At 40.5% G+C, this 16080-nt stretch overlaps 1 protein-coding gene across 1 annotated transcript in view; it reads right to left on the reverse strand.

Moving 5' to 3' along the window:
• Window positions 1-618: 618 nt before the first annotated feature.
• The window catches only part of LOC117495943 (ephrin type-B receptor 1-like), a 95138-nt gene continuing 79676 nt past the window's right edge, over window positions 619-16080 (reverse strand). Inside the window, exons 15-20 of the mRNA XM_034147561.1 lie at window positions 15016-15083; window positions 14348-14495; window positions 13460-13609; window positions 7487-7683; window positions 7227-7385; window positions 619-5927 (exon numbers count right to left, since the gene is read on the reverse strand). Coding sequence (XP_034003452.1) covers window positions 5816-5927; window positions 7227-7385; window positions 7487-7683; window positions 13460-13609; window positions 14348-14495; window positions 15016-15083 — 834 coding nt within the window. The 3' untranslated portion in view covers window positions 619-5815. The remainder of the gene's footprint in view (window positions 5928-7226; window positions 7386-7486; window positions 7684-13459; window positions 13610-14347; window positions 14496-15015; window positions 15084-16080) is intronic.

Here is a 16080-nt window from a genome sequence, read left to right on the forward strand (position 1 = left end):
CCGGCATGAAAGTGAACCTCATTATGGAGTTTTATTACTTTTCAGAATGCAATTGCCTTCCGTAATCCTCTGAGGAATTCATCGTACAGTGTGTCAGGTGTTTCAATGTTGCCTCCCGGTAGTGAACATTGAGTATTGAGAATTTTGAGAAGCCTCATTATTATTTTTAGAATGAATTAACAATACATCCTACCTTATCTGCCATGTCCCGAGTAGACTCCAATGGACCCCACTGTTGTATGTGTCAAATAAAAAGGTTAGTTGCAAAATCTACCATTTTCTTTATAACACCAAATTAAAAGATGTTTAAAAAACCAAACATGGCTTACCTTCCGTTGCCAAAGAATTCACTCTATGTCCATGTTACACTGGAGTCATTTAAAGTCCATAGAGGTCTCCCTGTCTGGCTTTCTCCAAAGATAACACTTCCTCTAAAGCTCACTAATAACACTATTTTCTTATGTACATAATAAAGACTTGTAATGTGTTGATGTTTGTATTATTATAAAAATAGGAATTGCTGAGCTTTAGAGGTGCTGACAGTCATATTATGTCAGTTCCTTCATCTCTTTCGCTCATCTTCAGATCATCTGCTTGTTCATTTATTACCAAAGATGATCAGCTTGATTGCTTTGTCTTCTTTATTGACAAACAGTGCATTGTAAATGTAAGACTCAGGAAGTTAACAGCTACAAACTCACACACGCACGATATACAAACATTGTACTGTACACGGAGGAGCACACACACATTATATTACACACACACACACACACTCACACTAGCGAGCACACACACAGATGCACGCATACTCACGGTATATTACAGCATTATAGTACATTACAGTGGGCTGCTCCAATAATAAAAGCAGTAACACCTATAACAGTTTCAGGTAAACAGAGAAAGGCAGACTACAGCTGATTACTGAGCTGTTCTTTTTTCAAGAGAAACCAATACATTACACACATACTGAAAACAATGGCAAGCAATAGGAAACAAAATAAATTAAAATTAAATAAAAGTAGAAAAACACTTTTTTCTGCATGTGTCCTTAGCCAGACTGTTTTAGTTATTTGATCAAACACTGTGAATGACCTAACACATGAAGAACACAATACATCTGCCATTTGTGGGTAAAGAAGACCTTGACGTTCACAGTTTTGGGATAAATGCTCTCCTTGAAACCCCCCATACCACACTGAAGGGTTTGTGTGATTTTAATGTACATCATCAGGAGATGCAAGTCAAAATGTTTTTGAGAAAACATGCATCTAAGAAGAAAAGTGAGCTGTTAAGTCAGTGGAGATACAGAGTGGAAGCAGAGTGAGTTGTACAGAGAGGCTTTAGCAGAAGAAAGAGGACGGCTGGGTAGAGCAGGGAGAGAGGGAGACAAAAAAAGAAAGAGTAATCTCTCCACACCCAGCCTCATTTTTATTCAAACACCAGTGTCGAGCTCTGCTTCACCCCCTCCTTTTCCTTTTTTCCCTTCTGTAATATTTCTCCTCTGGCCCCATCTATTCCATATTCCCTTTCACTCTTTCCCTCTCATCTCCAGGCTCACCTACCGTATCTATTACACCAGAGCAACAGGAGAGGAGAGAAGCCTCCAGAAAAATAAATGCCTTTAGAAGATGAATCCACCCTAAAGCACTTAGAGGCGGTGACACACCTCGCATTTCTCTGCCTATTTTGTCGAATATTGTTATTTTTTTCCCGTTCCGTGGTTAATTGGCCAGACACAATGTAACATCATGTTGTTATACGTCCACCACAGATACAGTGGATTCTGAATGGAGTTCTCTATCTTACACATCTGCAGTAAATGTCAGGTTTGGGTGTCAGTCCCTCAGTAACAGAGAGCAAGGGCTTACAGTACGTCTGCTGCCATTTGTACCACTATTCAACTGTCGTCCCCATTGAGAGGAACAGCAAACCTCCATTTGAGACTGTGGACACAGATACATGCTAACCTTTTTCAGAGCAGCACGTTTCCACAAAGGTTCCTGTAACACTAAATCCACAAGATTATGATTATGTTATGTACAAATAGAGGCATATTTCTATCTTTTCTTTTATAGGGGATATCCACCTTTAATTACAGTAGCTCAAAACAATGCTGTATGGGGATGTGAAGCAAGAGGAGCTCTTTGTGCATATAAAAGTCCCATTCCTTATTCTAATAAACGCAGGGATACTTTATCTTGGGTGGATTTGTTCGCTACCCTATCTCAAGAATACATGTGTTATTGCATCAAAAAAGGATTCAAGGCTGTCTAAAAATGGATTGTTTTAAAACAACTCTGGAGATGGCGATGAGTTAGAACGCTTGTTTCACTCGCATTCATAAATATGAGTTATTCAGGAGTGGATATTTGTTGGTTTAACACAAGGTAAACTGTAATTGGGGTAACAATGTTTATCAAATGAAAGGTTATTCTTCATTCATCTTTTTGCAAGCTCACATGCATAGGAACATTCATACATGATTTGAAATGGTTTCACACTACTTAACTGTAATCACAGATGGTGATAATGTACCAAGAATGCTGCGATGAACTAGATCAAAGTAATGAAGAACACTGGGAAATCAAATCTAACAGATATCCTGTGTCTTACAAGGATATATAGTTTTTGTGATACCTAAAAGATACAAACGATATGCCTTGGTGCTGAACACTGAATACATGCACAGATGCAAATGCAGTGACCATTAACAACAAAAGAAACAGATTTGTTGACATACTTTCCCAGTGTAAACAGTGTGATTTAGTTTGTAATGTAGCATAGCATGGCACACAGCTGATGTCTTAGAGAAATAGTTTTAAATCTAATACAGTGAAAAAGCACAATATATGTGCGTAAAATAGTAATGAATAACAAATAGTTGCAAAAATGTCAAGGATGGAGTTTCATTAGAAGCGTGGTGAACTAAAAACTCTCCATACAAAAAGAGAAGCACTTGAAAAGCTTGATGTCAAACTCTCCACTTTTAATAAAAAGGATTAAAAATGTAATTTAGCCGTGAACTAGGAGACGTGCTCAGGCATTCTGCACTGATATTATCAGGAAGCCTCTGAAATCATTAAGTTATATGTTCCTTTCTTTTATGGGTTGGATTTAACTTTTAATAAGCACTTCAGAAAAATAACATCAAAAAACAATTTATTTCAGGAGCGCTTATAAAGCACCTAATCTCGTATTAATCTGAGTATATAGTGCAAGATCTACCAATAAATTATCGCATTTTATGCAGCAATGTAAAGAAAGCCTCACATCCGTTTCCTGAGTTCTCCTCTCTGTTTGTGCTCAAACCAAGACATGTCATGGTATAAATACAAAGCGAACTGTAGATCATTCACAAACACTGACACGGGGTCAGGTAAGCACCCTCTGAAAGTTCACATCTAACCTTGGTAAATAGAGCAAAGGATAGATTAATCACACTTACAGTAGCTAAATGCAACATAATAATTGTATAAGCCTGTCTGGGATGATTGCTTTCATTTCTCCTGCATGACATATTTTTTAGATGGCGTTCAATATGAGGATTTAGGCACACTTATCACCTTGCTCTCTGTTAAACCCCCGATCCAGCGCTGTACTGTTTCTGCTCAGGCATTTATTTACAACCATTATGCCTCTGAACCACTGACACCCTCCCAGTTGATCTCAATACTTCCTCATAAAATGTTCAATAAGCTCTAGTTGCCGGGCAACAAATGCAATTTTCGGTAGCCCAAAAAAAGTGGCACATTTTTGGAAGTTTCAAATAGTCACAGACCTCTCAATGTCACAATGCTCCTAAATAAACAGAGTGAGGGCTGCTCCGAACATAGTGCTGTAGGACATGTTAGAGGTGAAACGAGTTGAAAGGAAACAACTTAATACTATCACTTCTTTTGTGTGCACGGCTCTAAGGGGATGACAACTCAAAATCACAACATCCAATCAGTGCTGCCGACTGGTAATCCTCGGGATGTGGGAGCAAACCCATGACTAGAGGTTTGGGCTGAAGGCTTTCTGTTGTTTCACAGCTGGTAATCTGCTCAGCGCTCAGATAAAACAGATTAGGCATTCTTGATATTACAGTGTGTCAGGACCGGTGCATCAAACCTCACATTTCCGCACAGAATCATGACAAACAAGCCTCTGATTCCCTTCTTGACCCCTCCAGCATTTTACTATCTTTTCCCGTTAGATCCCCTTCTCTGACATGTCTGTAAAATCAATCATTGTTGCGTGTAAACGAGTGTTGCGTAAAGGTTGCCGTCCACAGATGTGAATAGGTCACTTCATGTCATTTCATCTGCAATCTGACACAACAATATTAATCACTGATGTCAATCTGGAGGAAATGTGGCTGTCACAACAGAATCTAACAACATGGGACGTGTTCAGCAGCCAGAGAATGAAAAAAGGAGTTGAAACAAAGGCCCCTGCCTGCCTGCTGTAGAGCGATTACCATCTGGACGGCGGCCATACCGTCTTTGATAGAAATGAGATTTGTTTCATGCGTGAACAGTACATGAGCATTGGATGTCTGGTTTGTTCTTGTGTTGTATTAATGCCTGACTGGCAGTCGGCTTAAGTGTTTGCAGCCAAATCACAAGAACATTGGATGGGAATACCTTTTCAGCCTTTCAGGATAATCTGGCCACTGCTGTTTCTTCTCAACAGGTGCTCCTCAGCAGCTGGTAATGACTCAATATCCACAGTCTCCGAAGCTGCTTTCCTCTTCTCCCACACTCTCAAGTTGCTTCCCAGATAGGAAACAGACGTATAACACTGCTCTGGTTTCATATTTCTTTATCTGATTTTGGTTTCCTGGTCTATAATTGCCTTTACTCAGAGGGCATGTGCGCTGATTGTAAAACATCATCCATAATGAGTAACCTCTGAATTAAGTATTTTAAGTAGGCCAAGCTTTTCAAGCTCTCTCTGTGAAAGGGTTTGTCTTTTCTTGTGCTGCATAAAAAGGAGTAAAACACAGCAGCATGAAACCTATTTTTTCCATTTTCTTTTGTCTGCAGTCCACTTTAAAGTTTGTTCCAGTGATGAGTCAGGCAGAGGAAGATAATCATAGAGAGCTCACAAAACACCGAAACACAATTAATTGTTTGATGCTGTAGAGAAAGTGAAATAATGAGCAAATGGGAAATAAAAATCCCATATCATAATATGTACAGACTCTTCAATATGAAGATAGATTCCAAAAGTCCCATTTAACCTTTGTCTCTCGTCTGGATTCAAATTGTAGCAATTTTCACCAACACACTGAAGCAGTCTCAACGAAACGTTATGGAGATAAAACAGTCTGTGAGGGCTCTCCGGAAACACTGTTTCAAAAGACTCTTTCTCAGGCTTTTAGACCCGTTTGTGTTTCTGTATATCAATGTCAGTTTTCTCTTCACAGTAGCATGTTTGTGAGATTCATAGTCCTCTAATCATTGATCCTTGAATCAACCAGTCAAGCTGGTAAAAACTGATCCTCCACAGAGATTTGTGGTGAAAAGGGATGGTCAGTTGGGATTGTACCCATTACAGTGAGTCCAGACACTATTTTCTGCTTTTGTTTTTCCCTCTTGCATTTAGTCTTTGTCAGTTTACTAAAAGGTGTGAAATGGGTCTGTCCGTCGACTCGCAGTCATGAGGCCACAAAAACAGCCACAGTGATTTAAAAACATGTAGAGTGGTTTATATCCAGGAGTGGTGAACAAAAGTGAATGAGGGTAAAACAGACGTGTGAAGAGATGACAGCCTGCTCGCTCAGACTGTACACTCGTCAAATATTTCGTACTGTATCACTCCGCTGTGGTTACACAGATTCCGTAGGAGACTGGTCATCGATGTTGTGCCTCATCGACTGAACACTGGTCAGGATCTTCTTCTGGTGTCCAGCTAGAGCCACTCCGATCCTCTGAAGATCTCTGCAGAAACACAGACAGAGGAACAGATGACGTCTCATTAACATCATCATCATCATCATCATCATCATCATATCAACTTGGCTGCTTTTTAAATGAACTACATTTCATTTTCTGACACTGGGGGGCTCTTAATCCAACAATATTTTGGTGGCATTTCTGATCATTGGAGTTAGTCATTGCAGTCAGATTGTCTTGGATATGATTACATCGTGATCCTGGTTCAGGAGGTTTTCACCAGGGGCCAAATGATCAACATACATGTCCACTAATCTCCAAAACAAACTGGGTGAGGAAACGTTTAGAGACAATGCAATGCTACGTAAAAAATCAACAATAAAAAAGGAAATATTCACCATATGACTCTTCATAGGATCTACAATTAGCCAGAATGTGTCTGACAAAGTTCAGTTTTAGTGTAGTTCCCTGCAGTTATATGAAGGTTAAAAAAAAGAAAAAAAGAAAATGTCATTGTGTTGCTTAAATCTGTGATTTATCCATGGAAAGTGTTTAAAATACAGTCCACTGGCATACAGCCAATTTTGTATGCACTGATACTATGTGAAAGCATACTTAATTAATCCCTGTGGGGAAACCCATTCTCTGTGTTTGACCCGCAGTGCAGCGCACAGGGACAGACTCCAGGTCTGAGACTGGAGCCCCGGTCACAGATAAAGGCTGGGGCAGGAGACACATCTCAGCTCTCAGACAGCAGGAGGGATGCTAATTTGCCTCCTATGCAGGCTTGTTTAGGCATGAAAAGCCACAATGGACACACAGTTGAAAAAGCAAACTAAACACAATGCATACCTACAGTAAATTATACTTTATTATAGTAAAACTACCCGTTTTTCTTTAAATGGCACATGGTACAGGCAGAGAAATGCCGATTACATTTTCTTACTTTTAACACATTCCGGAAAAAAAGAGGGAAAAACACCAGGTTTGCCAGGTGTGAGAAATATCTGCAATAGCTTAAAAAACAATATCTTAAACATCATCCTTGAGTACGAGGCTTCTTATTGTTACGGCATATTTTATGACAGTTTATCAAGATATACAGTATGGTCTTTCTGGAGTTGCACTAGGTATTTTATATCACATTCAAAATAAGAGGAAATTAGATGATTCTGAGAGATTGTTCAGAGAGACAGACAGGCGTACACATGGACCAGCAGCCAGCCAACCAGCTGCCCTGCCAGTTGTCTGACTAACAAGTCAGACTTGGCAGGTGAACAGCGTGAGATGTGCTGGACTGGCAGACACTCAAAATCAGAGAGGCAGCAAAATGAATGGATTTACTCGGCTGTGATATCTGTGACGAGTGGCAAAGATGTGAAGCCGGAGCCCAGGAAGGAGTCTCTGTACTGGGTCATCTTCAACGCAGCCAGCCAGTCCTCCACGGAGCTCACGCTGCTCAGGTCTGGAGCCCCGCGGTCTAACAAGGGATGATGGGAAGGTCTGAAGGCAGTGGGTATAAACAAAAAGGCAAGGAGCCATTAGAAAAAAGGAAGAGTATAATTGTGTATGTAAATAATACAGTATTATTAATCTCTTCTCACGCAGGAGGGATGTTATTAGTGCCGGTTTTGAGGGATGCAGGATTGCGTATCATTTTGTCCAACATGCTGACGAGATCGGGGAACTTTGGTCGCGAGTTCCTGTCTTTCTGCCAGCAGTCCAGCATCAGCTGGTGCAGCACTACGGGACAGTCCATGGGCGCTGGCAGCCTGAAGTCCTGCTCGATGGCATTTATCACCTGGAACACAATGAGAGAGGGGGGGGGGGGGGGGGCAAAGAGACAAACCCACTGAGGATTAAAAGTAGACTCCCAGCTCATTGTTTCTGGATTTTATCATGAGTAGCATTTTCAGACGCAGAGGGAAGCTGTTTAAAGCTCACCTATTATGCTATATTTTAACAATATATTATAGGGCCATATCTATACAAAACATGTCTCTGAAGTGTTTTGCTCAAAATACCAAACAGATCACCCAATTTAGCCATGCCTCATACCCCTCTGTTTCAGTCCTGTTACAAAAGTGCTGATTCTGGGTCCGTAGCTTTAAATGTAACCGAGCTGCTGCTGGCCACGCCCCTTTCCCCATGCAAGCAGTGAGCTCTATTAAGAGAAGAGTGTTTACTCTACGGCAGAAACTCAGCTAAACGCTGCCATGATCAAACGCCATATTATGTTCCAAAGCACATCAAGGATTATTTCTGAAACAGTATGGAGCTCAAACACTTTCTCTCTTATATCCGGCTTTTTTACACATATCCTCTCCAGTACAGCGTTAGCTCTGAGTGTTAGCGATGCTTGCTAATGTAAACACAGACCATATTACTTCCAAACACTTTGCGCATCGTTTCTGATACAGCAACGTTTCTGATAGAGGATGATAGGTTGGGCCGTGGGCGGAACGGAGATGTAGTTAAGGAGGTAAAGAGAGTGTTGTATTTTCAGACACTTTGTGAGTCTCCTTACACACCGGGGACACATATTTATGTATAAAAGACATAAAAAAGTGCATTTTGCATAATAGGTGACCTTTAAGCTAAAAACAAAAGCTCTGGTTTAAAGAATGTTAATACCTGCTTAATGTAGCAAATGGCTGGTGAACATAGCGAAGCATACAACAAGATGTTTCCACAGATCCAAATAAATGCTGATGTTTCTTTCAATCAAATGGATGTGCAACTTCAATGTTAGCAACTGCCAGCACATGTATCATATATAACTTTATGAGGTGATGATATGTCAATGTGTTGATGCAGCTTTTCTCCACAGCCCCTCGGTGCTTTATGTTATAATATTAAAAACACAGTGAGAGGGCAGTAAACACATTTTACGGCTTCTTATTATATTACATTATATATTCTTTTGCGTTCCAGGGGTGATGGAATATGTTTATAATTTTGAGAGGGATTTTATCAAATCATTCAAGGATTTGACGCTGTAAAGTGATTTAGTGAGCAGAGTCTGTGGGGAACTATGGCAGTTTGAAACTGGATTCAGGTGTAGAGGAGTGTTGGCCTCCACCCACACCCCCATAACCCACACTTTTTGATGAGGAGGCAGAGAGGGAATAAGAAGGAACCTAGACTGCATCAACAGCAGTTTTGGAAATCTAACAGCCATTTTTCCACACCCTTGGGTCCTATGGTGGTATTCTACTGTTTTAGCCCACAATAAGGCGATGTGTTGTTTCTTATAATAGACAGAGATACTGTTAGCTGGGGCATCTACACTCTCATTTATTTGCATACATTTATGTACACTTCCCATGCAGTTAAGTTGGTCCAATATGTATTTCAGTAAAAAGAAAATGATCTTATTGACATAAATGGGACACAGGACGCACTTTCTTTCTGTGTGTTTCAATGATAGAGGGGACAAAATATTTGAAAGAGATGTATTTTCGTCATCAGACGTCAGTAAATTGCACAAACCATGGTTCTATATATTGCTCATTGCTCAGGATTTCAAAGGATTGAAAGAGGCAAACATATCCAAAGCTGAGTCCCAGTCTCTTGCTGCTGTTTAGGGGACACCTTATATCTGGAGTTTTGATTTGTGAGCTTCTGTTGGCAGAGAAGAGAGCAGTCTCAGCTCCTTTGTGATTTTGAAAGGTGTATTTCTACAGAAGAATCTTGCCTCGTTCAGCTTTAATTAAAAGCACAAAAAAAGAAGAAAACTTAAGAGGATTCCATTTCCATGTGAAAACTTCATCTTGACACAGCGTGCTGTCGCACAATATATCCAGATATTCATCGCTAAGCAGCAGTGACGCCTGCTGCAGTCTCTGATGTCGAGGCAGGTAGTTTTACACAGAGGAGCTTTTGATTTCATTATTCCAGTGCTTGGCTGAGAAAGATAAGGATTTGTCGAGGCTTTTCTGAGAAATCTTTTAGGCAAGAATTGTGTATTGCAGAGATGAGTGCAGAATGTAATTATCCCGAACATCATAGATTTCCAAAACTCCTTTGACTGATTGAGTAACTAGCTGCCTTAACACTCATACAAAATATAAAAGAAAGGATAAATTGCTGTGATCATTATCTCAAATTATTCGCCCCGTGCCAGTAATGTGAGAATCTTTTTTTTCCGCCAACTCATTTATGCCTACCTTAAAGGGGACCTATCATGCAAAATGCACTTTTGTACATCTTTTATACATGAATATGTGTCCCCGGTGTTCCAGGGAACTCACCAAGTGTCAGAAAACACAACCCTCTCTCTTTTCCTCTATACCCAAATCTCTAAAAACGGGGCTGCAACGGATCTGATAAAAACTGATCCAGATTGGAACATTTCTCTGACGTCAGGACGGAGGAGCTCCGCCTATATGGCCAACTCTCCACCTATCAGGGGAATGAGAGGTTGCCGTGGCATGGTAACAGCATGGTAACATGACGCTCGTAACTCGGCCCCCTCCTTTGCAGGGGGGCGTGGTCAGCTGCAGCGCATGCAAAGACAGGGCTGGAGGAGAGCAAAATAGAGCGAAATGAGGCATGGCTAAAATGCATGATCTGTTTGGTATTTTGAAAAAGAAAACGTATAAATATACCTTATATAGGTATGGTCCTACACTATATTATTCAAATATACAGGGTGCGTACGGGTGCTGGAAATCCTTGAAAATGCTTGAAATTGTACGAGGTGTTTTCGAAGAAAACGTATAAATATACCTTATATAGGTAAGCCAATCGTATCCCAAGAAGGCAGCTTACATCTTAATATAAGTAAATGTTGTTATGTTAATCCAGAAGTAAAAATACAGTGAGTTGTCTTATTAAGGTCAATAAATTGTTATTTTCTAAAGTTTTATTTCCTGCTGGTCATTATTTTCCCATGATACCACAGTACCTGCACACCTGCTCATTATCTTCCATAGTTTACCTGTCCTGCTGCAGTGCTCTGACATATTTCCTATGCTGCCTTCCTGACAAAATATGCCATTCTTTCTGTTACTTGATTACCTCTGCCTATTTATAAACTTTTTCCTGCTAACTTTTTTCCTCTTGGACGTGGCTCTTGTTTCCTTGCTGTTATTGTTGACCCAATTTCTTTATTTAAATTATACTTGTTCTGCTTGTGATTTTGAGCTTTTGAGGCCATATCTAAGCTGATGCTCTGTCTGTGACTGTACTGCTGCTGCGTTTTCAATGACATCTGCCTTAAACAAAGCCAAGTGCAATAGAATTTCTTGAAATAATACTTCAAAATGTCTTTCTAAGCACTTCCAATGAATTTAAAGTTACCAGCCCGTGTCATTGTTCGAGTAAGCCTCCCGAACAGGAAGCTAGGGGGATGTTGTGCTTCTGCCACTGTAAATTCAGCACCGGGGATTTGTCTGCTCGCTGCCTGAACTCTAGTTGACCCCGACACACTTCTCAGACTTTGTGCCGCATAAATTCTCTCTAAGCAATGCTGTCAATCAAAATAGCAGCGAGTGTAGTAAAACATCACAGGTCTCCTTCATGATTAATTCATGTCTAACACAGCACCTGTGGTGGCTCCGCTGACAATTTCACCGTTCCGTGATCTTTGAAATCGCTTATGTGTTTGTGCGCCTGTATGTGTGTGTGTGTGCCTACATGAGTGTGGTTCAGTGTGTGTGTGTGTGTTATGTGTGAGTTCAGGGTGTGAGGTTCATGCATAGTTAATGCCCCAGCAAACCCTCGTTAGCTATAGTGGTAACACACACTTTCTCCATCATTATACACTGTCTGTGCCATTATAAAACTGTCTCTGTCATTATACTGACTCTCTGCCATTACCGCTGCACAGACGGCTTCTTTTGCTGAGGAGCAACCATAGGGGAATGAGGGGGGAGGCAGCGAGGGGGGAGGTGAAGAGAGACGGCAGGGGGGAGGTAAGAGACGGGAGGAAAGTGTGAAATATTGGAAAGAAATGGCTGATGTTGTATAGCTAGACATGGAAACCGCTCTCTGCTGACCCATATGGGGGTGTGATTTATTTTTATTTGTTAAAATGTGTGTCTGGTATTCAGTCCTAAAGGGCATCTCACCACTGATTACCCCTTAATTAATGGGAAAGCTAACAAGAAAGGAAAACTTCAGATACAGTACAGTTTAATGAGGTCGAAAACAGGTTAAAAATGCTGGAGTGGAGCTGGGTGTCTTCAAATGCAGTCCACGAGGGAAAATAGGACAAAACAGCTCCAAATATTTAATTAAAGGTCCCCTATTATACTGTTTTTCATCAATATATTATAGGTCTCAGATATATACAAAACATGTCTCTGAAGTGGTTGGCTCCAAAGACCAAACAGATCATTGTCGCATCCCATAATCCCCTCTGTTTCAGCTCTGTTTCAAAAGTGCTGATTATCTGTCTGTTACTTCAGATGAAAATAAGGAGCCACTCCCCACGCCCCTCTGAGATATTTGGTTAAAAAGAACACAATGGTGCTCTAGGAGGAGATTCAGGAGATACAGTAAGGTGTATGATCAGCTCATTTTCAAACAGGTTTTTATGTAAATGGTTAGGACAAAAGGAGAGCAACTCTTTTTTCCTAAAAACTTTCAGATAGTCTTTACACAGAGGGGACACATGTTTATGTATATAAGACATGAAAAAGTGCATTTTGCATAATAGGTGACCTTTAAAGGAAGTTACCAATCACGTTTTCCAAGTGTTCACACAACGTTAGCAAGTCAGCAGGGTTTGGTAAGGTTTTTTTCAGCCAAACATTTCTTTTTTGGAGGCTTGCGTTATTCCAAGGTTCCTCTGTGTCAAAGCCATTACATCTATAGTTTGTAAAATGGGATTTGGAGCGCTTTGAAGTGGGTTTTGAGTCAAAACTAACTATAATCTGAGTATCACATTTCAGCTAGGTATAGGAACCTAAAAAGAAAAAGTGTCAGCAAGCCGATCTTCTGAATTCTCCTTTTCAATGTACTGTATGTGATCCCCAATAGCTGTAAACATTAAAATGTAACACTCACCCAAAATAATGATGGAGGTTGTTATTGTGGATCCATTTGAACACAATAGCAGCAGAGTAGGTGCACTTTTTTAAATAATAGCTAAATATGTCTAGCCTTAAGGCATACATGTAATGTCAAATTACTTAATTACATCATTGTGATGCCAACAAAGAAGAAGAGGAATAAAAAATAAAAATGCTGCAGCAAATTGATCCCACTGGCAGGTAATGGGGATAAAGATGTCAAGACAATGAGATATTCTCTGAAGAAAAGATCAACAGGAAAAAAGAAACCCGATTCCTTTTGGTCGGATGTTCCAGGAACAAACATTTCTATGACACTTAAATTGATGTCCTCATTTTCCCTGTGCTTTCCTAGACATGCAGACACCCTGCTGTGAGAGACGGCAAAGGAAACAAACAAGCACAACCCGAGAGCGCGCACACACACGCCGACCTACACCCAACCCCAACACAATGAATGGAGCATGAAAACCCCCCAAAAAACTATCTTTGTGTTGCTCACACACACACACACACACACACACACACACACGCACGCACGCACACACAGTGACTCACATCTTGGTTGCTCATGTCCCAGTAAGGCCTCTCTCCGTATGCCATCACCTCCCAGGTGACTATCCCGTAACTCCAGACATCTGAGGCCGACGTAAACTTTCTGTATGCGATGGCCTCCGGGGCCGTCCAGCGCACTGGGATTTTACCTCCCTGTGAGAGAAAGGAAAAAAGCGAGGGTAAGTGATGAGAAGTCTTGGAATGTAAAGCTCCACACTCATGACACAGTACTAAATAGAGGCCACAGGCAGCATGTATCTGCAACAATACATGTCATAAACCTCCAGGTGAGGACTAAATATGAACATTATGGTCATCGAGAAAAATACAGAGACATGTATGTGAATGCATACTGTTTTGAAACGCAAAGAGATAGCAAACAGTACTGAAAGAAAACTATAAATGAAGACAAAGCAGGTGTTTGAGCCTGGAGTAAGAAGGTTAACATACAACTTTCCCACTATTTTTTAATAAAGTGTGAAGACATTGTGCTGATCTAGAGTCAAAGAAAGGAAAGGTTTCTACAGGTTGGTTTTGGCTAGGCTTCACTCTCATTTATTGTACCAACTGTCACCTTGTGTGTAAAATTAAATGGTATATTTAAGATGAACAAAAATGTATTCATTAATTATTGCTACAATATCCTTGTCTTTCAGCTTCTGACTTACTTTCTACATTACCTGTCTAGCTCATTTACAATTTCATAATATAATAGTAACAATTATGACAAAGTTTGTGTTTTTTTGGTTTAATACTCAATCATGTCAGTTTTGTATTAAATCTTGCTGCATTTATACAATCACTGCGGTTTATTTTCAAAGAAAGGAATTTTAGCATCAGTGTATCACAAGGGCACATTTATTTCCCCCGTGTGAGTGTGTGGGTCCTCACCAGTGAGCTGGTGTAGGTCGGGTCAGAGGTGTCGTCCTCCAGATATCGTGATAATCCAAAGTCAGAGACCTTACACACCAAGTTGCTGTTCACCAGGATGTTCCGAGCAGCCAGGTCCCTGTGAACATAACTCATTTCCGCCAGGTACCTGGAACATCAAAAGGATTTATTGTTCCGATGTGTGTGTTATCCGTTGCCAGCTACCTGGGCTACTATAAAAAGCTAATGGGATTTAGTGTGTGTGCGTGTTTGTTATCACTGCCAGCCACCTTTGATAAAATAGGAAAGGGATTTTATGTCTGTGTACATGTACACGTTTGTGTGTTATCACAGCCAGATACCTGCAATAAAACACAGATAGGATCTAAAGTGCGTGCGTGTGTATGTGTGTGTGTGAGAGAGAGAGCAGTGTTTCAAGCTGAAAAGCCTGACAAGTATGTGTGTTTGTGTGTGTGTTTTTGTGTTTGTTTTTGTGTGTGAGAGAAAGACATATTTCAAGCTGCTGATGTCAGATTAAGTAGAACACATGCTCAGACAGCATTATATATTTTCACATGAAATCTCAATATGGTAGAATCGGTATTGTAACTTAAAAACCTTATTTTACATAATGATTGGAAATAGTTTCTTCTTCATCTTAACAATAGAAAATGTGTGTGTGTGTGTACCTCATTCCAGACGCGATGCCTCTCAGCATACCCACCAGCTGGATCACTGGGAACTGCCCATCATTTTGCTGTAAAACCATAAAGAGTGACAGGATTGTTTTTTTTGTTTCTTTTATCAGAATTTGTTCACATTAGTTATTTGAAGAACATCAAATTCATTTCAGTATTACACATAAGTCATGATAGGAGATTTAACCATTTCTGAAGGAATTAAAGCACCTCTTTCAAACCAGATGACAGTTTCATGTTACAAACATTTAAAAGTGGTTAATCTGAAGTCTTATTCAATAACAGAATGTGAGGTTATATCAGACATTTATTTTAAAAGCACCCCAAAGATTATCCAGCAGAATATGGAAAAACCAAGAGAAAGCGCACATATCTTCAGGAGCTGCAGGCTTGTTGTTGTTACGAGACATGTTGACGAAACCCAGAACCTTTTCAGCTATTTTACTCTTTTCACCCCATAGGCCAGACAGTGCCCGTCCCTTATAAACTTCACTGACATCCCTGCTGACATGGTTGCAGTAGAAGTGGTGTGTGTGATTGTGTGTGTGTGTGTCTTATAATTCACTTTGTGCATCAAACCGAGCTTTTGATGCTCCTCTAGCCTAATCCTCTGCAGAGAAAACCTTCTTCTAGGTACACGCACACACACACACACACACTGATCCTCTGGGTCTTGAGGCTGCACGATGGTCACGCAAGGACAGCAACACCATTGTGATCGATCAATGTGTGTGTGTGTGTGAATGAGTCAGCGGATGATTTCTGAGTCAAAAGGGGTCACGCTGTGAGAACCAAACATGAAAGAGTTTCTTTAGAAAGGAGGGAAGGATCAAAGGGACGGACACACTGACAGACAGACGTGCAGGAAGAGGAGGAAGGAGCTCAGGAAGGGAAAGAGAGGAGGGGGATTTACTGTCTTTTCTTGAAAAACTCCCATTCCTCCTCAACTTTGTTTCAGTTTGGGCGTTTAGGTGATTGCACTTTATGTGATTTTTGACCAAAGATAAATGTGCTCATAGATTCGGCAAGAACATTATATGAACACGTACAGTATTT

Source organism: Trematomus bernacchii, unplaced genomic scaffold, assembly GCF_902827165.1.
Source record: "Trematomus bernacchii unplaced genomic scaffold, fTreBer1.1, whole genome shotgun sequence".
Taxonomy (NCBI): domain Eukaryota; kingdom Metazoa; phylum Chordata; class Actinopteri; order Perciformes; family Nototheniidae; genus Trematomus; species Trematomus bernacchii.